This window comes from Myotis myotis, unplaced genomic scaffold, assembly GCF_014108235.1.
Source record: "Myotis myotis isolate mMyoMyo1 unplaced genomic scaffold, mMyoMyo1.p scaffold_m19_p_2, whole genome shotgun sequence".
NCBI classification, from domain to species: domain Eukaryota; kingdom Metazoa; phylum Chordata; class Mammalia; order Chiroptera; family Vespertilionidae; genus Myotis; species Myotis myotis.
This window is the reverse complement of record NW_023416324.1, coordinates 116,328,705-116,355,943: the sequence shown is the minus strand read 5'-3', so window position 1 is coordinate 116,355,943 and position 27,239 is coordinate 116,328,705. Positions and strand designations below refer to the sequence as shown.

General features: G+C 37.8%; 1 protein-coding gene across 1 annotated transcript in view; it reads right to left on the bottom strand.

Moving 5' to 3' along the window:
* Positions 1–26,956, bottom strand: part of LIPI (lipase I) — a 67,936-nt gene extending 40,980 nt beyond the window's left edge. Inside the window, exons 1-7 of the mRNA XM_036348502.1 lie at positions 26,917–26,956; positions 21,928–22,310; positions 18,830–18,938; positions 15,590–15,691; positions 5,886–5,975; positions 4,239–4,301; positions 2,469–2,570 (exon numbers count right to left, since the gene is read on the bottom strand). Of these exons, the coding sequence (XP_036204395.1) occupies positions 2,469–2,570; positions 4,239–4,301; positions 5,886–5,975; positions 15,590–15,691; positions 18,830–18,938; positions 21,928–22,310; positions 26,917–26,956 (889 nt within the window). The remainder of the gene's footprint in view (positions 1–2,468; positions 2,571–4,238; positions 4,302–5,885; positions 5,976–15,589; positions 15,692–18,829; positions 18,939–21,927; positions 22,311–26,916) is intronic.
* Positions 26,957–27,239: the final 283 nt, after the last annotated feature.

Here is a 27,239-nt window from a genome sequence, read left to right as displayed (position 1 = left end):
TGATGATAAGGCTTACTACATAGCTCTAGTAATTAATACAGTGAGGTCTAGACATATAAATCAATGCAACAGAATAGAGAACATAATATTGACCCAGTAGACATAGACTTAAGCAAATATGCTTAATTTATTCTTTATAAAGGTGCAAAAGCAGTTCAATAAAGTAAGGATAGCCTTTTCAACAAATGGTGCCTAATAAAAAGGTGCATCCTTAGGAAAAAAAAAAAAAAAAAAAGAAGTTAACTTTAATCTGAATCTCAAATATTATACAAAATTTAAACTAAAATGTATTACAGACTTAGATATAACACTTAAAACTTTAGAAGAAAATCTTCAGGACCTAGGGCTAAGTTTGACATCAAAAACTTGTTCCATTAATGGAAAAAATGATAAATTAAATCTCATCAACAGTAAATACTTTTGACTTTGCAAAACCCCTTGTGAAGAAGATAAAAAGACAGTCAAGTTACAGACAGGGAGAAAATATTTGCAAACCAATTATCCATCAAAGGATACTATCAAAAATATATTAAGAGCCCTGAAAGCTCAACAGTTTGAAAAATCCAATTGGAAAATGGGCAAAAGACACAAACACTTATTACACTGAAGAGAATATATAGAAAATATGCTCAATTGTCAGGGCAACAAAAAATAAAAACTGCACTAAGGTGTCATCATTTGCTTATCAGAATGAATACAATTTTTAAAATTATGATAACACCAAACATTAGTAAGGAATCAGAGGAATTGAATCACTTGCTGAGAGGAATGTAAAATGGTACTGCCACTCTGAAAAACACTGTAAATTTCTCATAAAGTTAAATCTGCAATTAGCTTCTGACCCCAGCCAGCAATTGCATTCCTGGACTTTTATAAGAGACTAGAGGCCTAGTGCACGAATTGGTGCACCAGTGGTGTGCCTCAGCCTGGCCTGCAGGATCAGGCCAAAACAGGCTCTCTGACATCCCCCAAGGGGTTCTGGATTGCAAAGGGTGCCGGCCAGGCCAAGGGACCCCACTGGTGCATGATCAGGCTGGGGAGAGACTCGGGAGGTTGGCCAGCCAAGGAGGGACTGCGGGAGGGGGGCGTGTCAGGCCCATCTTGCTCAGTTCCCATCGGCTGGACCCCAGCAGCAAGCTAACCTACCAATCAGAACATCTGCCCCCTGATGTTCAGTGCACATCATAGCAACTTGTTGAACAGTCTTAGCATATCATTAGCATATTATGCTTTGATTGATTGAACAACCGACTGGTCGACCAGACACTTAGAGCATATTAGGCTTTTATTATTTAGGATAAATAAAAATTTAAATTCACACAAAAACTTATACAGAAATACTTACAGCAGCTATATTAATAGCCAAAACCTAATATTCTTCAACAGATGAATGATTAAACAAACTATAGTACACACATGCCATGGAATACTACTCACCAATAAAAACAAATGAATTATTCATACATACTAAAACATGGATGAACCTCCAGAGAATTATGCTGAGTATGGGGAAAAGGTCAATTAGAAGGTCACATACTGAATTATTCCCTTTTTGTAACATTTTCAAAATATAATATTGGGAATTTATTAATGGATAATAGGGGTTAGGAACAGCTGATTGGAAGGAAGGTGTTGTATGTGGTTATAAAAGTGCCACCCAAGGAATACTTGTGATAAAACTGTTTCATATCTTTAGTATGGTTGTAAATACATAACTCTATATGTGTGATTAAATTGTGCAGAGCTAAACACATACACACACACACACACACATGCATATTCTTTGCAGAAATATAAATAAGATATATGGATTGTATCAATGTCAGTATCTTGGCAGTGATATTATATTTTACAGTGTTATGAAATTTTACCATTGAGGAAAACTGGATAAAGTGTACACAGGGCCTCTGTATTATTTCTTATATCTATATGAAAATCTAAATTTAACTTGATAATAATTTAAGTTAAAAAATGGTGATAGAAGACATCACTAATGTTTAAAGAATTATAATATCTTATAATGAATAGCAACTGTGACTACAAAACATGTACAGCAACTGACCTAAACATATGTTTAAAAATGAAAATCTATTTTAAATATTTATCCCTCAATAACCAAAGTCAATGACTGTGACTAGAAACTTTTATTTATAAACCACTTCAAGCTTTTCATCTCTAAGCAGAATAATTTTGCTTTCTTATCTATCACCTTATAAATTCATTATGTAATACATTTCTAAAAGATTCTCTCTTGTTCTTCAAATTTTTCCTCTTGTAAAATTATAAATATGTTGGGAAAATTATTATTTACTTGCACATGCCCAGGTTATGGGCTCGACCCCCAGTGGGGAGCATGCAGGAGGCAACCGATCGATGATTCTCTCGCATCATTGACGTTTATATTTCTCTCTTCCTTCTCCTTTCCTCTCTGAAATAAAAAATATATTAAAAAAAGATTTTTTACTTACTACAGAATGGATTTATGCCAGTAGTATCCAAAAACACAGTTGTCCTAAGAGATCTTTTCATTCTTTCTTCTAAAACATCTTTCCATAGCTCAGCTTGATGACCTGATATTTGAGAAATAGAACATTAGAAATTGGACTTCCATCAAATAGCTTGTAAAAATTTCAATTTCCTAAATAAACTAAAGCATCAATGTATATTATTATTATTATTATTATTATTATTGCTATTATTATTCATGGATTTTTATAACAAAACTTTTCAAATAATTTCACATATTTTAATTACAATAATAAGTCTTAAGTTGAAGATTTACAAATAAATCCATTCTCTGGAAATCTTATCAGAACTTAATGTACTCCATATGTCTACAGTCCATTTGTACACATTTTCATTATTGTATTACAAGTTCAGAATCGTACCTGTAACTCTTTTTAATAAAGTCATCAGAATAAATCAATTAGATAAAACTTTAACACTAAATTTAGCTCTATGAGTACTGCACCCAATACTTCTACATATACATTCATATAAATACGGTATGCCTATGTATACATTATATATAATATATAGTATAGGTAGCATTGATATGCACTATATATTATGTAAGTGATATATATTTTAGATACATACATTATAAGGAACATGTATTATACAAATAGGTACATATTAAAATGCTTCTCACTTCATGTATTTATCTGTTTCCACATTGCTACCTCTAAATTTGAGATATGAATATAGTAGAAAGGATACTAAACTGGGAATTCAGATGTTTATTGCTAGTTCTCACTTGTAACCTGAAGCAATCCATATGTTCACAGGAGGCTTCTTATTTATATGGGAAAGCAATGGGACCAGAAAAGCAACCCCCAAAATAAGGTATGAAGAAAACTAATTCTACAAATTGTCTTGTGGACTGACTATGAGAAAATAAAACTGGCAAAGCTTGCTTATTTCCTACCCCTCCATAGCAATTCTCAGTACCTTAATGCAAACCTCCTGCTAAAGAAAATTGCGGGAGGCTGTTCAGTTCAGCCTTTGTAATTGCTTCCCATTCAATTGAGGCCTTTGGCTTTGGAAACATATCTGGCAGACCTTGTCATGACACTGATCAGATGTTTACATGCTCATGACACGCTTGGGTTTTGCTATTCTCTTTAGAATCTCTGAACAAACAGACTTTGAGATTCTTTCCAGCTCTAACATTCTATTTTTATGTGGAATCTTTTTTTCACCAAATTTCCCATTGGCAGGCGTTAGTTCTCAGAAGTGGCAACACTTAAATGCTCTTACCAAGCTTTATCACTTCAGAAGGTGTGAACCATGTATGAGTCATGTCTACTTGCTAATAGCAAATGAAAAGCTAACTATGATTATGATTCACACCTCTTCAATTGCTCCTAACACTAAAAAAAAAAACCAAAAAAAACTCAGTGCCACTAAGAATGCACCAGGCTCTTTCTTTAGTGGAAATATACTAGTAGATGGATGACAAATAGATAATGAGTCCTTTTGAATATAAAAAATCATGAAGCCACCAAATATTTCCACTCTATTGAAAATAGAAAGGCATTTGATCAAGTTCCCCTCACTACACATATTAAAAATATTTAATAAAAAGTGAACTATTTTTTTCTGGTTACTACACAGATAATTTTTCTATAAAATGTTGACATACAAATAAATAGGAAAGCTTGAAGCAGCAAAATACTAATACAATTTGCTATACATTTCCCAAAAAGAATTATAGTAATTATAATAATCTCTCTTACCTAACCTAGGACATGATTTCTTTTTAAAGTTGTCACAATCCATACATGAACCAGCCTTGTAATCTTCATATGAATGACAAGGAAATGAAATAAAATTGCAGTTTGTTTCCAAAGCTGCCATGTACAAGTGGATTGCTCTCTGGTGGTCACATTTAAAAAATTGTATTCCTTAAGTGTTAAAAATCAAGCAAAAGAATTGTAAATGCATTAGACTGAGTTCAAGAAAATTGGAGAAAAATTAAAAATTAAGTTCTACTCAATACTGTTTCATGAATATTAAAGTGTTGACTACAATGCAGTGTTATTGTGAGCAACTAAATAAGTCATACAAATTAAAACTTAAGTTTAATATTCCCTTTACATCATATTTATAAGAAATTTTCGAAATCATTAGCAGCAATTTTTTAATTTCAATAATTTAACAAACTCAAACATGGTGCTATCTACACTAATAAAAGAGAAACATGCAAATTGGTGTCACTCCACTATGCCCACCAGCCAATCAGACGAGTATGCAAATTAACCCAACAAATATGGCAGTTAATTTGCATATGCAGGCACTGAGCGAAGACTGAAGACAACATGGAAGGAACCCAAGAGCTGCAGAAGGGAGGGAAGCTGTGGAGAAGCAAGCGGGGTGGCGGAGTTGGGAGTGAAGCCTGCCTTGGCAGGTTTCACTCCCTTTTCTGCTTCGCTCTGGCCGCAGGAAGCCCTATTCTTGCAGGAATCTTCCTGCAATGGGCCTCTAGTCATACTTAATAACTAGTATATACATCTCTTTTCTAACCCCACACTGTTAACATTTCTACTCAATGTCAAATATGACTATGAAATACTAAAGGTTTATCATGTCCCATTCTGGCCAGGTGGCTGAGTTGGTTGGAGCATCGTCCTGTACACCAAAAGGTTGCTGGTTCAAGACCCACTCACATTTTGGAGGCAACTGATCAATGTTTCTCTCTCACCTCTCTCTCTCTCTCTCTCTCTCTCTCTCTCTCTCTCTCTCTCTTTCTCTTTCTCACTTCTTCTCTCTAGAAAAATATATTCTCAGGTGAGGATTATTTTAAAAACTTTATCATGTCCCTTTTCCTTTGCCAACTTCTCATGTCCTTATCCCTTTGAGCAAACTTCTGTTGCTGCAGTAGCATCTAGCAGTGTGTTCCTAATCACTGTAGAACTCAGAGCATTACTCTCTAAGGCTTTGAAGTTAGCTCAATCCCATACATGAAGAAGTTTCTAAGCTATTTATGTACAAAACAACAAAGTGCAAGAATTTATAAATCTGTGTTTATACAATATTATGGTGACAGGAAAGATTAAATTGTGAGGCCAGACTTGTGGTATATGATACTTGGTTGGCTACATGTGCACCTTCAATGACTTAAAACTTTTCCTAATGTTAAAATTAAGAACTAAAACTGCTAAAACCATAGTGTACTAGTTCTCATCCATGACCATATAATATATCTACTGGTAAACTTTACAAACTAAGAAGGATAAAACTTAACCATTTTTCACCAATAACTCCCGATTCATGGCAATAGTGATCAAAGTTTTGCCCCACAGTTTAAGAGGAGAAAAAAAATACTGATTTTCTTTCATCATTTTGAATCATATGTAATTCATGTAAAAATGCTATTCATATACCTCCAAATATTGTTGTAGGACAGCCAGGCTGCTTTTCTCCTCCATTTGGGTAAAAATCTATATGTCCCACGGGTTCTAAAATGCCTAAACCTAAGAAGAAAAGCACCCAAGAATCACAAGATGCAAATAATCAGATCAACAATACTTGTATAAAATAAATTCTCCTATAAATCTATTGAAGGAGACTTAAAAATTTAAATTGAAAATAAAATAAATGCAATTTTTAAGAAGATGAGTTTTTCTGTTACTAATTCCTCAAATGAATTCCTCATGAAAAGTATGTTCATCAATTCAATACATTTACCAGTCACCAGTTTACTATGGGTCCATCATAATTCTTTGTGCTATGAACATAAATGAAAAAAATTGGAAATGCCAGTGGAAGTAAGACATAAAAAACCCCCAAAATACAGTATGTCAGGTAAGTGCTATAGAAAAAATTAATAGAATAAGGGAATAGTAAGTGACTAGTGGAGGTGGTAGTTTGCACTTTTAAGTAAATTAGAGAATTTCCCACTTAGGAGTTAAGAGTTGAGCAAAGAGCTGAAGGGTATATGTGAGGCAATGAGCCAAGTAGACAACTGTGTGAGCATGCCCAGGGTACTCAAAGAAGCCAGGTTAGCTACAGTATAATGTGTAAAAAGGAGCACTGGAAGAAATGAAGGGTAGTCATATAGGACCTTTTAGGCAAGTGTGATGCCTTACTCTTATTCTGGATAATAATGCATGGGACTTGGGGCTAGATTCACAACTTGGAAAAAAATCAAAAAATGCTGTTTAAGCTGGAACAAGTTGGGCCATAGTGACATGAAACATGTAGCTGTGATTTAAGGCCTTCTGCACATCTGTGGATCCTTGGGGTACTAAGAAGAGTACAAATTCTGGGTCCATTACAAAAATGGAGTCTATAACCCAGGTCTATAAAGAGGCTAACAAATTCACAATATTGAAAACTGTAATTGGATATAAAATTTTGCTGCCAAATAAGATAGCAATGCTTTGGCTTCAGGTGGAAGAAATATTCTACAACTTAATGAATTCTTGAAAGAGATCAGCAATAAATTTAGCATAACAAAGATAAATACTTAGATAGATAGTAAGGGTTACGATGACCCTCTAGAAAATGAAAAGGACACCATTCCTGAGTAGACACAGCATTAGATCAGACATTGCCACCACACACCACCCAAGAAAAGCTCATCTATAATAATAAAAGCATTATATGCAAATCGACTATGCCAGAGGCTAAAACCAACAGTAGTTAGCATATTGATGCAAAAAGACCCATTGGAAGGCCAATGGACTTTGATATTCAGCAGGGCTAAAATATCAGCATAATATTGCCCTGCTGTGGGCTCAATGGTTGAAGGCAATTCCCTAACCTGATAATCCTTTTACTGTTTACCAAACTTTACCTTTGATATGCCTGCATGCATTGCTAAAGGGCAAATGTGTATTCAAGTAAATAAAAAGCAGACGGGCTAGAAGTTGGCGTGCCTCTCCTAGAGAGAGGTTTCCACCTGGCCCCCATGACTTCTAAATTCATATTTCTTGTATAGTATTTTCATTTGTGCCTCAGCCCCTCCTTTAGATCCTGAACTCTGCTGCAAAGGTTGCGGCAGACTGAATGGCCGAACATCAAAATGACCATCCAGATGACCATACTATGACATGTACTGGTGCCAGGCCAGCCAAGGCAGGTGCGATGCAATTGGTCCGGGGGGCCAGGCCATCACCCCATGATCATCCTACAGAGGGAGGCCCAGGCCACCGGCTGGTAGGGCAATCAATCAGGGGGCTCCATGATTGCACCAAAGAGTGAAGCTCAGGTCACCCTCTGTGGGGCGATTGATCAGGGGGAACTGGGGAACCGGGTGTATGTGGTAGTGGACACGGGCAGCACCAGGCCAAGGCAGGTGCAGGGGGGGCTGGGGAGTGAGGCCGTGAAGCTGGCCATTCCCCAAGCTGGACCAAGAAGCTGGCAGCCAGGGAAAGGTAGGCCTACCATTGCACAAATTTTGTGCATTGGGCCTCTAGTTTCATAATAAACTTGCAAAATACTGTAAGTTTTAATATAATTTCTTAGAGAATTTTAACATTTATAAAGTGTTGCTTATAGTGAAATATTTACTGGGAGACATTATTGTAAACTAAAAATAAATTTTGGGAAATGTTTTCACAAGCTGTTAATAGTAATAAAAAATTTTAAGATTAAAAAAATGTAACAACTTGATTTAATTCTAGTATATCACAGAACAAAACAACAACTAGTGAGGTGTCCCCAGGGCATGAGAATACTGGGCATGTGCATTAAAGGACAGGAAATCAGTATATAAGGAAAGAGACAGCATGATTTAGATGCTTTATTAGAACCTCTTAGAATTCAGTGAATCATTGTGTGATTTGATTGTGACAGTGGAAAAAGTATGCTAACCAATCCCTCTTTACATGCCATCATCTGCTTAACTTGTGGAATTTAAGCAAGGATGAACAACCTCCTAAATGTGGCCAAAAAGTGTCCAATAGTTTGTGAGATCTTTAAAATTTCCTTATATCTGAGCTCAACATGAAGATGCAAGACTAAGGGTTCCAGGTTTAGAGTCATAATTTTCTCCCATCTGCCACTGAAGTAGAGTCAAACCAAGAAGACTGCTCAGGAATCATGGAGAAGCAAAATATATTTATTATTAACTTACAAGCAGCCAATTCAGGCATATTATGTCCCTTTTATCATATGGAGGGGGCAGGGCAGCATGGTCTGCTCAGGTCATTCATTCACTTGGCTTCAGGGTGGGGAGAGCAGATGTGGGTTTTTAATGCTCTTTTATTATATATGTAACACATAAATACAGAAAGTAACATAGAGCGTGATGCTAGTGATAATTATAAAGCCAGTAGCCACTTAGTCACTTGATACCCATGTCAAGAAATAGTAACTTAGAAGCCCCTGGTGTACCCTATCCAATCACCAGTTTTTCCTTCCTCTAAAAAAACCCATTTTTTTTCCATTTATAATATCCTTCATTTTGCTATTCTTTATCATCTCAGCTTATCTCATAAAACACTACAATTTAGATTTGGCCATTTTGAAAAAATACATAAATTGACTCATACTTCATGTATTATTTTGTGCCTGGCTTCCTTAGACTATTAGTGTACAGGGTGGGGAAAAAGTATGTTTACAGTTGTTCATATGGAAAATGATACAAAATTTAACAAATAATGATACAAGAATAAACTTTGTGTTTCATGTACTCACAACTGTAAACCTACTTTTGCCCCACCCTGTATTTCTGATATCAATCCACATTGTCAGGTGAATGTGCAGTGTCAAAATCTCTGTTCCCCATTTGTGATTGTCATAAAAAGATTACCGAAGATACCAACTCTGTGGCATCTAGTGGCAACTAAGATATGACCAGCTTTTCATCAAAAGATGCTGAGTAGGAAACTAAGATGGCGGCATAGGTAAACACCGGGAAATTGCCGCCTCCCACAACAATTGAAAATTACTGCAAAGGACAGAGCAGACATCATCTAGAACAACAGGAAGGCTGGCTGAGTGTAAATTCTACAACTAGAAGGAAAGAAAAGCACGCTGAGAGCCAGAGGAGCTGCGGAGGTGAAGTGCAGAGGTACAAGTGCAGAGGTACGGCGGCTGTCTTTTTGAATCACAAGCTCCCGACTGCTCTGAACTCCGGTTCCGGGAAGTCTCTGGGGACCCAGGACTCATACGGGGAGAAGCTGGTCTGTCCGGCAGCGGGCGAACTTGAAGGCGGCTTTCCCTCAGAGGTGCTTGCAGCAATTAGCGGGTCACTGAGATCCGCAACTCCGGGCGGAGAATCAGCCATAGCTCCTTGATCCGCCCTTTGATTCCCTGAGACCCCGCCCCACCCAGGCTGCGGCAGAGGCTTTTGCATGTGAATGTACCTAACTGCAGCCGAGCCAGGCAGACCCGGAACTTCCAAGAGAAGGCCCAAGGCCCCGCAGCGGCTTGCATTGCTTCACAGCTGAGCCTCTTCGTGGCTCCTGCTGTGTGGCCTCAGGCAGAGGCTGAATTAGCAACTCCTTAGATCCAGGAGCCACTGTACCCAGTGGTCAGAGGGGGACCATCCAGATTGCAACTCCTCAGATCCATAAGGGACACACTCAGGGAGCAGACACAGTGAGCACCAAAGCCCCACTGAAGCAAGTCTTGCCCCAGAAGGGTGTCTTCAGCACAGAAGTTCTCCCACTTTAGACACAGCTGATTCTCACAGCCAATTGGCCTGGAGTTCAATTCCTCCCAGTGATCCTACAACAACCAAGGCACCAAGAGTGTCCACCCCAGGTAACTGGGGAGGCTGAGCCACTGGGCCCTACAGGACACCTGGCACGCAGGGCCACTCTATCAACACAGGGAAGCAGCCAAAATGCGGAGACAAAGAAACAGGTCACAAATGGCAGAAATGGAGGAAAGCAAATGACTGGATATAGAGTTCAAGGCCACGTTTATAAGGTTTTTCAAGAATTTTATGGAAACCGCCAATAAATTTAATGAATCCCTCAATAAGTATAGTGAGACCATGGAGCACATGAAAAAGGACCAACTAGAAATTAAGCATACACTGACTGAAATAAAGAATAATTTACAGAGATCCAACAGCAGACAAGAGGATCCCAAGAATCAAGTCAAAGATGTGAAATACAAAGAAACAAAAAATACCCAACTGAAAAAGAAAAAAGAAAAGAGATTCCAAAAATATGAAGATAGTGTAAGGAACCTCTGGGACAACTTCAAGGGTACCAACATCAGAATTATAGGGGTACCAGAAGGAGATAGAGGGCAAGATATTGAAAACCTTTTTGAAGAAATACTGACAGAAAACTTCCCCTACCTGGTGAAAGAAATGGACTTACAAGTCCAGGAAGCGCAGAGAACCCCAAACAAAAGGAATCCAAAGAGGACCACACCAAGACACATCATAATTAAAATGCCAAGAGCAAAAGATAAAGAGAGAATCTTAAAAGCAGCAAGAGAAAGACAGTCAGTTACCTACAAGGGAGTACCCATACGACTGTCAGCTGATTTCTCAACAGAAACCATGCAGGCCAGAAGAGAGTGGCAAGAAATATTCAAAGTGATGAATAGCAAGAACCTGCAACCAAGATTACTTTATCTAGCAAAGCTATCATTCAGAATAGAAGGTCAGATAAAGAGCTTCACGGATAAGAAAAAGCTAAAGGAGTTCATCACCACCAAACCAGCATTATATGAAATGCTGAAAGGTATTCTTTAAGAAGAGGAAGAAGAAAAAGGAACTCTTACCATTTGCCACAGCATGGATGGAACTGGAGAGCAGATAAAATACCACAGGATTTCACTCATTTGTGGAATATAATGAACAACATAAACTGATGAATAAGGACTGATCCAGAGACAGAGAGGAATTGATTTGACTGTCGGGCCTTGGAGGGAAGGTAGGGGAGGGTGGGGGTAAGGGGGAAAGATCAACCAAAGGACTTATATGCAAGCATATAGGCCTAATCAATGGAAATGGACAACGGGGGGGGTGAGGGCATGAGCGGGGGTGGGGGGTGGGGGTAGAGGGTAACGTGGGGACAAGGACACATATGTAATATCTTAATCAATAAAAAATATATTAAAAAATAAAAATAAAAAAAAAATTAAAAAAAAGATGCTGAGTACAGTTGGCCCACCATATCCATGGGTTCCAAATCCATAGCCTCAACCAACCACAGATCAAAAATATTCCAAAAAAATGCATTACATTGTTTCTGACATGTGTTATGTAGTTAGGCCTATTATGGTTACAACTCTACTGAACAGTCCAGACTTTTTTCTTGTCGTTATTCCCTAAACAATACAGTGTCACAGTTATTTACATAACATTTACAATATATTAGGTATTAGTAAGGTAGAGATGATGTAAAGTATGTGGGATGATGTGTGTAGCTTCTATGCATATACTGTGCCATTTTATACATGGGACTTCAACAGCTGTGAATTTGGGTATGAGGGGGTCCTGAAACCAATACCCATGGATATCAAGCGATGACTGTATATGACAATCCAAAAGAGTTTATTAGGAAAAGTAAGCTATGCAAACAAAAATAAGAAAAAGTATACAGAGCTAATTCAAAAGGCTGTAGGCAGAATAGATATTGGGATTTCAGGAAGAATAGTTCAGACAAAGAACTTAAGAGTAATTGGGCAACAGGTGTGCTGTGTATAGGAATGTTAAGCTGATATACAGAGCTAGAGATAAAGGTAACTTGAGATGTTGGGGCTATTGTACTCAGACTATGAAACTTTGAGCACTGTAGGTGACCTTAGATTCCAAATAAGGAGCAGAATTGCTCCCACTGTAGTTTCAGTGGATTGGCATATAGACATAGAAGCTGAAAAATTGTTATGTATGGCATATATGGCATTTATATTCCTCACAAAGGCATTGCCACAAGGTACATTCAGAGTAATATGGGAGCAAATAAATTACTTGGACCAAAGAAAAAGAAACTCGAGGAAACAAGGAAATATGAGCAGTCCAAGTGTCTCTTCCTCCTGTCTCTGTCTTAACACCATATCCTTCCCATGACCACAACCACGAACACCTTAATCAGAGCAACATACTAGTCAAGTGTAGACTCTGTAATCAAAAGGTTTCATTTTAAAGTCTGCCTCTGCCACTTGCTGGCCTTGGGACTTGACCCTAGCTTCCCCATTGGTAAAACATGAATGATAGTGTTTACTTATCTATAGAGACCTAGAAGAAGTCCATAATTAATTCACATACACCTAAAGCATTGCCTGATGTATAGGAAATGTTCAATAAATCTATATATATAAAAGGCTAAGTGTCGTCCTTCCCTCCACCCGGAAGCTATGATGTGCACTGACTTCCAGAGGGCAGACGCTTAATGCAGGAGCTGCCATGATGCACACTGGCCATTTAAAAATAAACGGCACCATGGACCTGGCACCGACAAACTAACACCTGGCTTCTCCAAGTGGGACACAGGCCGTGCCACCACCCTGGAGCGACACCCTACCTAATTGCACTGGACACTTCCAAGACCCCATGGTGCAAAATGTGTCCCACAGCCCAGTCCATCCCGGAAACAGTCCCTGTGGGTGCCAGGTAATGACACCATGTATCAATGCCTGGCTTCCTCTCCCTAGTGACTAGCCTCCTTTGGAGTTTCTTCAGCCCAGGAACATGACTTGCTTTATAGCCAGGTGCAAACATTTTACAGTTTAACCAAATGTTTGTGAAGCATTTTTATGTGCCTCATCTCATTTGATCCTCACAGAAGTCCTGGAGTAGGTAGGTAGGAGACTCAGTAGAATCCTATTTTCTTTTCATTAGCTGAAAAACAGATATTTGGAAAGTTTAGAAACTTAGCCCAACTGAAAAGAAGTAAGAAATGGTGGACCTTGTCCTAACCAGTTTGGCTCAGGAGATAGAGCGTCAGCCTGTGGACTCAAGGGTCCCAGGTTCGATTCCGGTCAAGGGCATGTACCTTGGTTGTGGGCACATCCCCAGTAGGGGGTGTGCAGGAGGCAGCTGATTGATGTATCTCTCATCGATGTTTCTAACTCTCTATCTCTCTCCCTTGCTCTCTGTAAAAAATCAATAATATACATTTTAAAAAATCAATAAAAATATATTAAAAAAAAAAAGAAATGGTGGACCTTGAAAATGACTTCAAGTTTTCTCACTGCGCAGAATATAGTCAAACACTGCTACAGTCAAGTATTTTATCCTTTGTTCTCCCTGCGTGATCTACAATAATAATCTGCTTTGTGTTGATATTTACTGCTGTGTTGCTGACAATCACCTGAAAGAGAAGTTGGGATGCTTCACTAGGCTGGAAAAAGTTTAGCTAAATCAGAAAGCAGGTCTAATTAAGCAAGTTTTATTCTATGTATATAAAAGGCTAAGTCAACTCACACATGCACAATACACATAAAAGCTCCCGCTGGCACATGTGTTTCGATCTGTCATTGTCGATTATAAATTTGGTTATTTTTGTTGACATTCTGAAGCCTAAAGAAAGTGGCATCATTAACAGAATATGTCTGAAGATCAACTATTGTCACACATACCTCTGAAACCAAAAGAAGCTGGCATCGTTCATTGTAAACTAGATCCCAATAATCCAAACGCCACTAAAATGAAACAAATCAGTACAGCGGGGCCTTGACTTATGAGTTTAATTCATTCCGTGACGGAGCTCGTAACTCAAATTACTCATATGTCAAATCATTAAAGTGAATGAGTGAGACACGTGATGCTGGGCTGATGTTGTGGCATTCACTGTGATGTTCGCTGCGCCAATTAGCGGTGGGGTATCTGAAGCTGGCTTGAAACCCAAATTTTAGCTCGCAACTCAAAGCAAAAAATCGGCAGAGAGACGGCTCATATCTCGAAAAACTCGTTAGTAGGGACACTCGTAAGTCAAGGCCCCACTGTGTCCTGTTTCCTACATTATATGCAATGACATGTCCTATTCTTTTTCACATGGTGAAAAAGAACGGATATTGCTTAAGACTCAGAGATGACAGTGTAATCAACAATAATACTAGACAAGCCCTAGCCAGCTTGGCTCAGTGGATAGAGCATCAGCCTGTGGACTGAAGGGTCCCATGTTTGATTCCAGCCAAGGGCACATGCCTGGGTTGTGGGCTCGTTCCCCAGTAGGTTGTGTGCAGGAGGCAGCCAATCAATGATTCTCTCTCATCATTGATGTTTCTATCTCTCTCTCCTTCTCCTTTCCTCTCTGAAATCAATAAAGAAATATATTTAAAAAAAAACAAAACAATAATACTAGACAAAATGTAAGGACACGAGTCACACAGATGCAGTGTTATGGATTTCATCTCTCTATCCGGGATACATTCAACCCTATTTTAAATGTTGTTATATCATGCTGTTATTATTTATTTATTAATCAATTTATATATTATTTTCATTTATATATAATTTATATATTATTTCACATTTACTAATTTTCTTTCATCTCTGACACTTCTATTATAGAGAAATGGCAAATAGTGATATTAAAATATTTCTTCTAATTAATTTCCTTTCAATGTGCACAAATTCATGCACAAGGCCACTAGTATTATTATAATCAGTGTCAAAGATATCAGATTTCAATGAATATTTAAATTATTCATTGAAAGTGTCTGTCCAATGTATTCTGGCCAAAACTATCAATAGTCTATTAGACATTTTCAGGAAGAATAAATAAATTATTTTCCTACCAGTAGGGAAAAGTATTCCTTCCCTATGCCTGAATTGCTGTGCTCAGTTCTAGTTGATAAAACTAGAAAATGAGTGGAGAGAATGGTAACTTAAATACAATATGCATGGAGGAAATCGTGATCAAATCAATAAAACTCTCAATAAAATAATCAAGATGAAATATTTTTTATAATTTTTAATTTTTTTTTTTTTGGATGACATGATAGTTCTTGAAACCTGAAGTTGGGACACTGAAAACAAAGAGTGCCAATAGACACCACAGGATTTCACTAACTCCAAAAAATACAGCTTGTGGTAAATACACTCACTACATAGTTACAGATGTATCATCACTTTATCTCCTACTCTTTCTCTTTTTAGGTTCTCCTTTCTAAGTGTCTACATCCCTTTTTTCATTTTCAAATAATTAATCAATAAATTCTGCATTGTTACCATCAGTATCAGAATGGATGACATCCACAAACTTTGCATCAGTGTAATGTAATCTGTCATTTGATGGTTTTCCATAGAATTGTGGCCCAGCAGGGTCAAGTCCTGAAATTCAACAAAGAAACTATAAATCTCTTATTCAAGTTCTACTATAATGTTCACCAGATCATATGCTTGCATTATTATTACATCATAAATATAAACCTCTATAGTTTTAGCTTAAATCTGTCTAAAAACAAATTTAATGATAAATAAAATTGGATGAATAGCAAGTATCTTTACTATGTTAATAACTAGAGGCCTAGTGCATGAAATTCATAGGCCTGTGCCTTCTTGCAGTCTGGGACACCTAGGCAGATGTCCACCTGCCAGGTTAGGGGATTGGGCCTAAGCCAGCAGTCAGACACCCCTCTCGCAGTCCGGGGCTCTCGCAGTCTTGTACTCCTCTCTCATTACTGCCTACCTGTAGCAGAGGCGGGAGAGGCTCCCACCACTGCTGCTGGGCTCACCAGCCATAAGCCCGGCCTCTGACTGAGCGGCACTTCCACTGACTACAGGGGGCAGCTCCTGCCTTGAGAGTTTGCCCCCTGGTGGTCAGTACTTGTCATAGCGACTGGTCATTCCACCATTTGGTTTATTTGCATATTAGGGTTTTATTTTATAGGATACTTTTTACCAATTTTCAGAGTTTATCAACAATACAGTATTAAGTATCACTAGAGATGCCTCAACAAAATATTGTAGGTTTTAGCAATTTTATTTAAGAAGTAATTAGGAAAAAATGTTGGAACTTTAATAATAAATAACTACTACAACTTGTGAAGGGGGAAAAATCAATCCCAATCCTGTGCATTATTAGTTCATCCTGGGTCTATCTATAGGTCTAAAATAATGTTAAGCATCAGATGTAATTTGGGCTGTGGGATGAAATACATTTTTTACTGTTTTATATTTAAATAAACATTTATTTATCATTTACTTCTCACAAAAGTTTACCACACACATAAGAAAAATATATTAAAAGTTCCATGAAATATGAATACATTTCTGATATATTTTAAATTCTAAGTAAAAAGTCTAGGCCAGTGATGGTGAACCTTTTGAGCTCGGTGTGTCAGCATTTTGAAAAAACCCTTACGTAACTCTGATGCTGGGTCACATATAGAAATTTTTTGATATTTGAAACCATAGTAAAACAAAGATTTATATTTTTATAATTATTTTATATATTTCAATGCAATTTAACAAAGAAAAATCAACCAAAAAAATGAGTTCGCGTGTCACCTCTGACACGCGTGTCATAGGTTCGCCATCACTGCTCTAGGCTCATGATCTTCTGGATAGTGCCAAAAAAAGGAGGGAGGAGATAAAAGTCAATGCCTTGATAAGATATACACAATGGAAGACACATCATCTTAAAAAGAGATTTTTAAAGTAAAATATAATGTTGATTATCTCAGGCCCTTCTATTATTCTTGTTTATTTAGCCCACTTACTGACTAAGGCAGAAAATTCTCTCTTTCTATAAGTGATTCTGATGTAGAAGCTCCACATTTACTGGACTTGTAAACTTTCATAATTGCTTGACATGTATAACCTTTTAAATTGGACTAATATGTGATTAAACACACCTTAAAATAAAGTAGGTTTACCACCAGTTGAAACTGAGTTAGCATGGCGATTGAAAAAAAATATGGGCTTTGGCTGCTAGAGACCTTCGTGTAAATTCTGGTTTAGCTGTTGCTAACTTTTTAACACTTTCACATTCATTCAATTAACCTCAGTTTTCACATCTGTATAATGAGAATGACATTAAAACTGATCAAGGTAAGGAAGGTATACTAAAGGCTTGTAAACATCCTAACAATCTGTACTAGTTATCCATTCCTCTCCCCCTTTTGCTTAACTTCCCTAAAAACTCTATTACCTTTTATTTACAGTTGAAATTATTAAAAATCTTCTATAGACGTCAATCTCCTTAATTCTTAAAAAGCTAAACTGGTTGGGGAGGGTAAATATCCTACCAGTTCTCAAATCACCATTATTCTAGAGGCAGGTGAGTACTAGAATTATTGGAGGAGGTCACTTCGAAATTATATAGCCATCTAACCACTATACTGAATACCTGAAAATTATATAATTGTAATTGAAAAATAAACATTAAAAATAATAAAAAATTAAAATGAAATACTCACTGACTGGCACTTAGGTCAACTGTGAGGTCTGGAAAACCACCTGGACCCCTAGACCACTTGGTGCTGAGAAATGGGGCCTTACTGGCTGGATGGCATCATGAGCAGAGAGAGAAACTGGATACCACCTTCCAGTAACAACTCTACACTAACACAGTGGAAGCATGTTGCCCTGCCTAGCTAAGCCACTTCCACCACTGTCCCCAGAAAACTGATACATGCTTGTAGAAGATGGCAAGCAGAGAAAAAGAAGCCCTGCGTTCAAATTCAGATTCTTTCACTAATTAGGCTACACCTCAGAGGTAGGAAGACCAGATGGCCCTGATTCTCCCATGATGGGTGGCTGTGCTGAGTGGTTGAGGACACAAGAACTCAAGGGAGCACCATTTCCATCGTATCCTAGAGATGCACAGAGCTCAACCTATGCAGCCATGCTCTGTGGCCTTATGGCCAATTCATCCCTACCATAAATGGAAGTCTTCCAGTACAAAGAAAATCTGTAATTCTAAAAAATTTTACCAGCATTCCTAAAGGGAAGCATGAAAATCCATGTCAGCATTATTTGGTAATCAAGCTTACCGGATGAGGTAACTTTGTTATGAAAATATGAGAGGATCTGGAATCCCTTAAATTTAAATACCAACTCCCAACTCTCCTATTGTTCCAGTAAAATTTTTAAAAGTATTGAAATACATCAAATTCTTTGAAATTAAATATAGCACATTATTATATTTTCAGTTAAAAAAAGCTTTATATTTAATGGAACAACTTTTTCTTTGTATTGTTATGACGTGTTTTTAAAATTCAAATGGGGCTGCAGAAGTTGATCTGATTCTTTTCAATACTATAAGGGTAATATGCTCATCTAAGAACCAAACAAGACTTTTAAATCTAACTAAAATAAATACTAACATTTGAATATAATATAGAAAAAATAAATATTTGTGCATTATTTTTATGGCTTAAATATTATATCTATTAAAGTTTAAATAAAGTAATTGCTGATGCTTAAATATATGCAAACACATTAATTTTATTTAAAAATTTTTACCTGTTATTCTTCCAAGTTGACCTTGAAATATCTTTCCAACAAATCCACTAATATGAGCCCCTAAACTCATACCTATGAAATGAAAATTATCAAGAGATGCTCCATGCTTCTGCAATAGAAAGTGCAATGTTACAGTTTTCATTTCATAAAATCACAAGTTATACCTTTTGCATCAATATTCTAAAATTTGTTATTTTTTGTAGTTTAATCCGTTTCTGAAAGATAGAAAATAAGATTTTATAATTTTAAAACAACTATCTTTGTTCAACTTCTTCCATGAAATATCTGATTTTTCTCTACACATTTTTAATAATTACATTAAATTTTTATTTAAAAACTAGAGGCCTGGTGCACAAAATACATGCACGGGTGGGGTCCTTAGGCCTGGTCGGCAATCAGGGACAATTGGGGCCAGGCGGATCAGGGCTGGGCCGGAGAGGAGGTGATGGTCGTCTGGCTGGGCGCAGAAGGAACAGATGCTGGGTGCTGATCATCAGCGCCTCGCCACTGTGCGGTTCCCTACCTCCCCCCTCCTCCTTCCCTCGCCACCACGCCACCACCAAGGCGGGCAGGCGGGTCAATCAGGGCCTGCTGGCTGGGGGGAGGGACAGGGCACAGGAGGTTGGCCACTGGCCCCAAGGAGGGAGCTGGCCCTCAGCCCCCTTGGAAAAGGGGCTGCGTCCACCGCCACTCACCCCCAGTTCCCTGTCCCAGCCTGGGAGTTGGGGGAAGGGACTGTGGGAGGTTGGCCAGCCTGGGGAAGTTGGCTGTGGGAGCACACTGACCACCAGGGGGCAGCTCCTGCATTGAGCATCTGCCCCCTGGTTGTCAGTGCACATTATAGCGTCTGGTCATTCCAGTCGTTCTGGCCACTTAAACCTCTGCCACCTATTATCTAGAATAATATATGCAAAATAACACATTTAATTAGTAAATCATTGTATAACAATAATAACTAGACATTATTGGGGATTTACTTTGTCCTAGCTACCTTGACAAGTGTTTTATAAATCTCATATTTAATGTTCACACTAGCTCTGTGAGTCATTTATTGTTATCCTATTTTTCCTAGAATGTATAAATGCAGAGTAAATATCATTTGATCTTAAGTTGCCCAAAGCCAAATGTACTATTTCTAAAAGGGAAAAATGTGTACTTCTAGTCCAAGTCTGTTTAACTCCAAAATATATTCTCATCAGATTGTGTCAAATATTCTTGGAAGACTGAACAGTGTGAATCATCATCCTCATTTCAGAGATGATAAATCACTCATGGCTTTTGAGTGATTTCCCCAGATCACATCAAAGAACAATGAAATCTGATCTTTCAAGCCCAAATTTTAGACTCCTCTCTGAACTTCAAACACCCCTCCTTGGTGGGGGAGGAGGCCAATTAAAAGCTTAAATGAGGGAGAATTTCTTCCCCCAAGTTCTCAAGAAGCAAGTGAGGGTCCATTTTACACAGTGACACATCCAATGGCTTATTGAAGATATAGAGCATTTATTTCTAATGAGAAATTAGACGTAGGCTTTTCAAGCTCCGGGTGATAATTTTCTTCAAAATTTTCAGAGCAGTTCCCAGAAACCTGAGGAAGTATCACTCTCTAAAGTTTAGTGCTACTGGTCCTTTCATCTCTTCCCCTTAATATGAAGCTTTTGCAAGCAAAGCCACTCTTAGAAACATATCTAAACTACAAATTTTCCTAAATTTGAAACATATCGAAACTACAAATTTTCCTAAATTTTTCTATTTCACATTCACATTTTCCATACTTTAAGGTGCATGTTAATTAAAGAGCACTGCTGTAAGGAAAACAATCAATTATGAAAATCATAGACTATCCATAAAAACAGGTGCATCAATTACCTCTCTCTAGAGGGATGGTTTGGGTTTGTCCACATTTAAGTATATAAATATTAATTAGGATAAATGATTTTTGCCAATGATTATTATATAGCAGGCACTGGTTAAGAATTAATTTTATTTAAAAGTTAAATATTGACATAATGTCTTGTTATTCCAAACGTATAGCTAAGGAAATGAGGCAGAGAGCTTAAGCAATTGCTAAAAGTCACACAGATGATGAGATGGATTGGGTCTTTGAAACCCTCCAGTCTAGCTCCTAACCCAGGGGTGGGCAAATTTTTTGACTCGAGGGCCACAATGAGTTCTTAAACTGGACCGGAACAAAAGCATGGATGGAGTGTTTGTGTGAACTAATATAAATTCAAAGTAAACATCATTACATAAAAGGGTACGGTCTTTTTTTTTTTTTTAGTTTTATTCATTTCAAACGGGCCAGATCCGGCCCGCGGGCCATAGTTTGCCCACGGCTGTCCTAACCACTGCATGTAACTACTTGGATGTGACATGCTTGCTCAATTTGAGCAGAGACTTGGAAGTTAAGCCCAACACAATTCAAAGGCAGATTTCAAGGCTATGAATGTCCCCAAATCAAATATCCTTCTTTCTCTCGAGTGCCCATCACCACCACCTATCTCTGGAACAGACATGGATCTCCATATGGATTGACTTAGTAAAGGCAGATGACCTAAAACTGTCCTGAATTTATTTCACTCACCCAACCCTGGACCGAATTGCTGGACAAATATGAATGAAACTAAGACCTGCCTCCAAGGTTGGCAGAAATAAGCTACTTTTCAGTTGTTTTTCTCTAATTTTTACCAATTCACACTTGATTAACTATAAACTATAAACATACTAGCCATACATTAGAAAAACTATTTAAAGTATCTAATGATTATATAGTTTATTTCCTATGTCTATATAGAATCATTACTTTATCCTGAAATCTGTATAGACTTAAAAAGTTAAAATCCTAAAAGATAAAACACAATAACTTAGTCTTTAACATATTTTTTTAAATTAAGACAGGTCATGTCTAGGCATAAAATTATCCATTTACATAAACAAAAAAGGATGGCTGCATACATTAGCATATCAAGCAATAATTCTGAATTCTGAGAAAAAAGCATTAAGCACTAAAATATGAAAAAAGCATTCTTTAACAGTTTGTAGTCTTGCATAAGACACTGTATATTGTATAACGTATATAATACATAACATTCCAGACTTACCAACAGCTTCTGAATGTACTCACTCAAAATCACAGCAACTTTTCTGGTGTTTTTAACGGCTCTACTGTAGATTAACGTTGTAGCACCCCGGATCCAGTTCACTACAACTATATTCACATCATGATGATTCAAAATCCTTATAAAGTTCGGAAGCCATGATGGAATGGAGCTCAGTGGTCTGTATCCATGAATAAGCCAGACTGTTTTCTTACTTGTGTTGAACTTAACATTAAGTGAATCATCCTGCTCCAACAGTGGCTCAGGACAGTTTAGGTTGTTCTTTGGATACATTAACAAAAACATCTTCACTTGGGGATTAAACAAATCACTGAAGGAATCCTTCATTGATAGCTTTGTAAATTCAAGGCATGGTCTTTTATTCTCTGGAAAAAAAAATCAGTCAAGCTGAGTACTGATATAGTATTTGATTCCATTCCCATTGCTCTTGCAAAAAGCAAGATTGAACTTGAAGGGTGGGGAGAATTTAATTTCATTATCACTTCAACACAATTTACTGAGTAACTACAATGTTGATTTGCTGATTATGTAAAATGAATTTTTGAACTAGAATTATTTAAAATTTACTATAAAATATAGAAATAAATAAAATTGATTAAAATTAAGAATTATTTTTATCTGTACAATATACTAGCAGCAATAGTTTGAGTAAAATTATTATTATTAATAAAGTGTGAACAGCAATAAAAGTAGGTAAGTTGATTATGAGCTTTAACTGTTATTCTGCAGAAAATAGCTACATATGGATAAGCATTAGAAAAAATATATTTTAACTGACTAGGGATCAAATAAATACAAATCAAAACAATAAGTTATCTTTTTCTTCCTACCAAATTAAGCAATAGTAGAAAAATCATTTTAATACTCAATATTTGTGAGGATAAATGTAACAAATATTCATTTACATGGATACTGATAATACCGCATCCTTTTGACATTTTACATGTGTGTGTATATCACACAGATAATCTTAAAATATTTATTCTTTCTGATTTTATTTCTAGGATTTATATTAATAAAATAAGCAATAATATTAAATGTAAAGTCATTAATCACAGGGTTAAGCATAAGCACACCAAAATGTAAGACACTTTAAATATCCTCTTATAAGTCTTCTCATGCATATGTTCATCTTATCTATCCTCCTACCTACCTATCTAGACTGTCCTGGGGACAGAGGCCTTTTGGCTCTGGTGCCTGCTCCTGCACTCCAAGCCCCGCCCCCGGCTTCCACACACGCTGCCTGACCCTGGCTCCCCAGCATCTGCACATGCCTCCCTGCTCCTGGCTCCCCAGCGCCAGTGTGCGAGCAAGCGGCCATGGGGCCAGAACTTTCCCAGCATGGCCCTGGCTGCCAGGTGCCTGTGTATGCAAATTAACCTGCCATCTTTTTCAGGTTAATTTGCATACTCACTCTGATTGGCTAGTAAGCATAGCAGAGGGATGGTTAATTTACATGTTTCTCTTTTATTATATAGGATATTTGATAACTATAAATATCCTATCTAATAAAAGACAAAAGGGTAATTAGCCATACCTCCGCTACTCTTCCCATCGGCTAATCAGCGAGATATGCAAATTAACTGCCAACAAAGATGGCGTCCGGCAGCCACGCAGCTGAAGCGAGCAGGAGGTTTGCTTGCTCTGGTGATGGAGGAAGCCAAGGTTCCCCACCTGCTGTGGCCCAGCTCTAAGCTCTGAAAGCAACAGCTCCAAAAGCAACAAAGTTTCAATTATAGAAGCTAAACAAACCCCAGATACCTGCTTTCAGTCAGCCGTGGCCTCAGAGCTGGGAGGGCCAGTGACGGCAACAAAGTTTCAATTATAGAAGGTAAATAAATCCCAGAATAAAAAAAAAAAAAAGAAAAAAAGGAGAGGCTGGGAGCTTCAGTCGCAGGCCAGCCTGAAAACAGCCCTCAGCCTCTCACCCAGTCTGGCCAGGCACCCAAGCGGGACCCCCACTCTGATCTGAAACACCCTTCAGGACAATCCAGCAGGCCACCACCTGTGCACCAGGCCTCTATCCGATATATTAAAAGGGTAATATGCAAACTGACCCTAACAGCAGAAAAACTGGGAATGACTGGTCATTATGACACACACTGACCACCAGGGGGCAGATGCTTAATGCAGGAGCTTCCCCCTGCTGGTCAGTGCGCTCCCACATGGGGAGCTTTGCTCAGCCGCAAGCCAGGCTGATTGTTGCCAGTACAGTGGTGGTATTGGGAGCCTCTCCTGCCTCCTCAGCAGCCCTAAGCATGTCTGACTGCAGCTTAGGCCTGCTCCCCGCTGGCAAGTGGACATCCCCTGAGGACTGCCAGGCTGCCAGAGGGATGTATGACTTCCAGCTTAAGCCCAATCCCCCGGGGAAGAGGCCTAAGCCAGCAGGTGGTCATCCCCTGAGGGGTCCCAGATTGCGAGAGGGCACAGGCCGGGCTGAGGGGTTTCCCCCCACCAAGTGCACAAATTTTTGTGCACCGGGCCTCTAGTGTTTTAATATATAAATATAATATCTTATATAATAAAAGGCTAACATGCAAATCAACCAAACAGTGGAACAACCAGTCACTATGACATGCAATGACCACCAAGGGGCAGACGCTCAACACAGGAGCATCTCAGGGGGAGTGCTGCTCAGCCAGAAACCAGGCTCATGGCTAGTGAGTACAGTGGCAGTGGTGGCAGCCTCTCCCACACCCACAGCAGCTTAAGAGTGTCCAACTGCCAGCTTTGGCCCACTCCCCATCCCCTGAGGACTCCTGGACTGCAAGAGGGCACAGGCCAGGCTGAGGGCCTCCCCCACAAGTGCATGAATTTTGTGCACCGGGCCTCTACTATATATATATTTGATAAACCATAAAAATGTTATTATTTATTCATTAAAATCATTCTAGTTTGGAAAGTATATATGTAATATTGTCACAATTATTTAGAAAAATATATGGGAGGAAGGCAATGAAAGAAAACATGACCTGCATTTAACTCCCGAGTTAATAGTGAAGAGATACTTAGTCAAGATACTTGGAAAATCTTGATACTTCATTTATTCTAAGTACTAGAAAATGAGGAAGTTAAGAAAAGGGATAAATCAAACCACAGTACAGTAACAGTACTTGCTATACTGTATAAATTGTATAAGGAATTATGTCCATCCACATTCCCACCACCCAGAACAGTAAGAAGGCCAAATGCAATTGATATATCCAAACGGTTAGTCCATTCCAAGCCAAGTTAGAGTTTACTTGGCCTAGGAATGAGTAATGGGGAATAACCCAATAAAATCCCTGCTAGAATATAAGGAAAAGAAATCACCCAAAACAATCAACACAGAGATCTATTATCCAGTAAAAGCTGTAAAAGTAATTTCAGAACACTATAGTACATTTATTAGACTGCAAGGACAATAATGTTTAAAAAAAGGAACAGGAGTCCATTAATATAAAATTTATTGGGGTAAAAATACAGCAGATTACAAAAAAAAAAAACAACAATAAAAATTGTAATAAATCATCTAACTCTACAACTTAAAGAATTAGAAAGAGAGCAAAAAGAAAACCCAGAATGAGCACAAGAAAGGAGATAATAAAGATCAGAGCATAAATAAGAGTCATAGAGACCAAATGAATAACACAAAAGATCAATGAAATGAAGAGCTGGTTCATTGAAAGGATAAACAAGATTGATGAACCCTCTAGACAGGCTCACCAAGAAAAAAAAGAGGGAGGACCCACATAAACAAAACCAGTAATGAAAGAGATGAAATAACAACAGACCCCACAGAAATAAAAATAATTGTTAAAAAATACTATGATCAACTCTATTCCAATAAACTCAACAATCTGGAGGAAATAGACATATTCATAGAAAAATTCAACTTTCCGAAACTCAATTAAGAAGAATCTAAAATCTCAGTAGGTCGATAACTATGGAAGAAATTGAAGCAATCATCAAAAAGCTTCCAACAAACAAAAGCCCAGGGCCAGACTTCACAGGGGAGTTATACCGAACATTCAAGGAAGAACTAAATCCTATCCTCCTCAGACTATTCCAAAAAATTCAAGAGGAAGGAACACTTCCAAGCTCATTCTATGAAGCCAGCATCACCCTAATACCAAAACCAGATAAAGACAACACAAAGAAAGAGAATTACAGGCCAATATCCCTCATGAACATAGATGCCAAGATCCTCAACAAAATTTTAGCAAATTGTATCCAGCATTACATCAGAAAGATCATACACCATGACCAAGTAGGATTTATCCCAGGGATGCAAGGATGGTACAATATCCGCAAATCAATAAATGTGATACAACACATAAACAAATTGAGAGGAAAAAACCACATAGTCATATCAATTGATGCAGAAAAAGCATTTGACAAAATCCAACACCCTTTCTTGATAAAAACCCTTGGCAAAATGGGAATAGAGGGATCATACCTCAATGTCATATAAAAAAAGCATTAAAAAACAAACCTGTAGGCAACATCATACTCAATGGGCAAAAAATATAAACCATTTCACCTAAGAACAGGAATGAGACAGGGATGCCCACTTTCACCACTGCTGTTCAACATAGTTCTGGAAGTGCTAGCCATAGCAATTAGACAAGAAAAAGAAATAAAAGATATCCAAATGGGAAAAGAAGTTGTAAAACTGTCCTCATTCACAGATGACATGATACTGTACATAGAAAAACCTAAAGACTCCATCAAAAAATTTTAGACTTAATAAATGAATTCGGCAATGTAGCAGGATACAAAATTAAAGCCAAGAAGTCTATGGCATTTCTACACACCAATAGTGAACTTACAGAAAGAAAGACTAAAAAGAAATCCCATTTACCATTGCACCAAAAAAATTAAGATACTTAAGAAAAAACTTAACTAAGGAGGTAAAATAACTGTACTCAGAAAATTACGGGACACTGAAGAAAGAGATAGAAGAAGACATAAACAGATGCAAGAACATACCGTGTTCATAGACTGGTAGAATCATCATTAAAATGTCCATACTACCCAAAGCAATCTATAGATTAAATGCACTCCCCATTAAAATACCAATGTCATATTTCAAACACCTAGAATGAACTCTTCAAAAATTCATCTGGAATAAAAAAAGACCTCGAATAGCTGCAGCAATCCTGAGAAAGAAGAACAAAGTAGGAGGGATCTCAATACCGGATATCAAACTGTATTACAAAACCATTGTTCTCCAAACTGCCTGGTACTGGCACAAGAACAGACATATAGACCAATGGAATAGAATAGAGAACCCAGACATCATCCCAAACCCA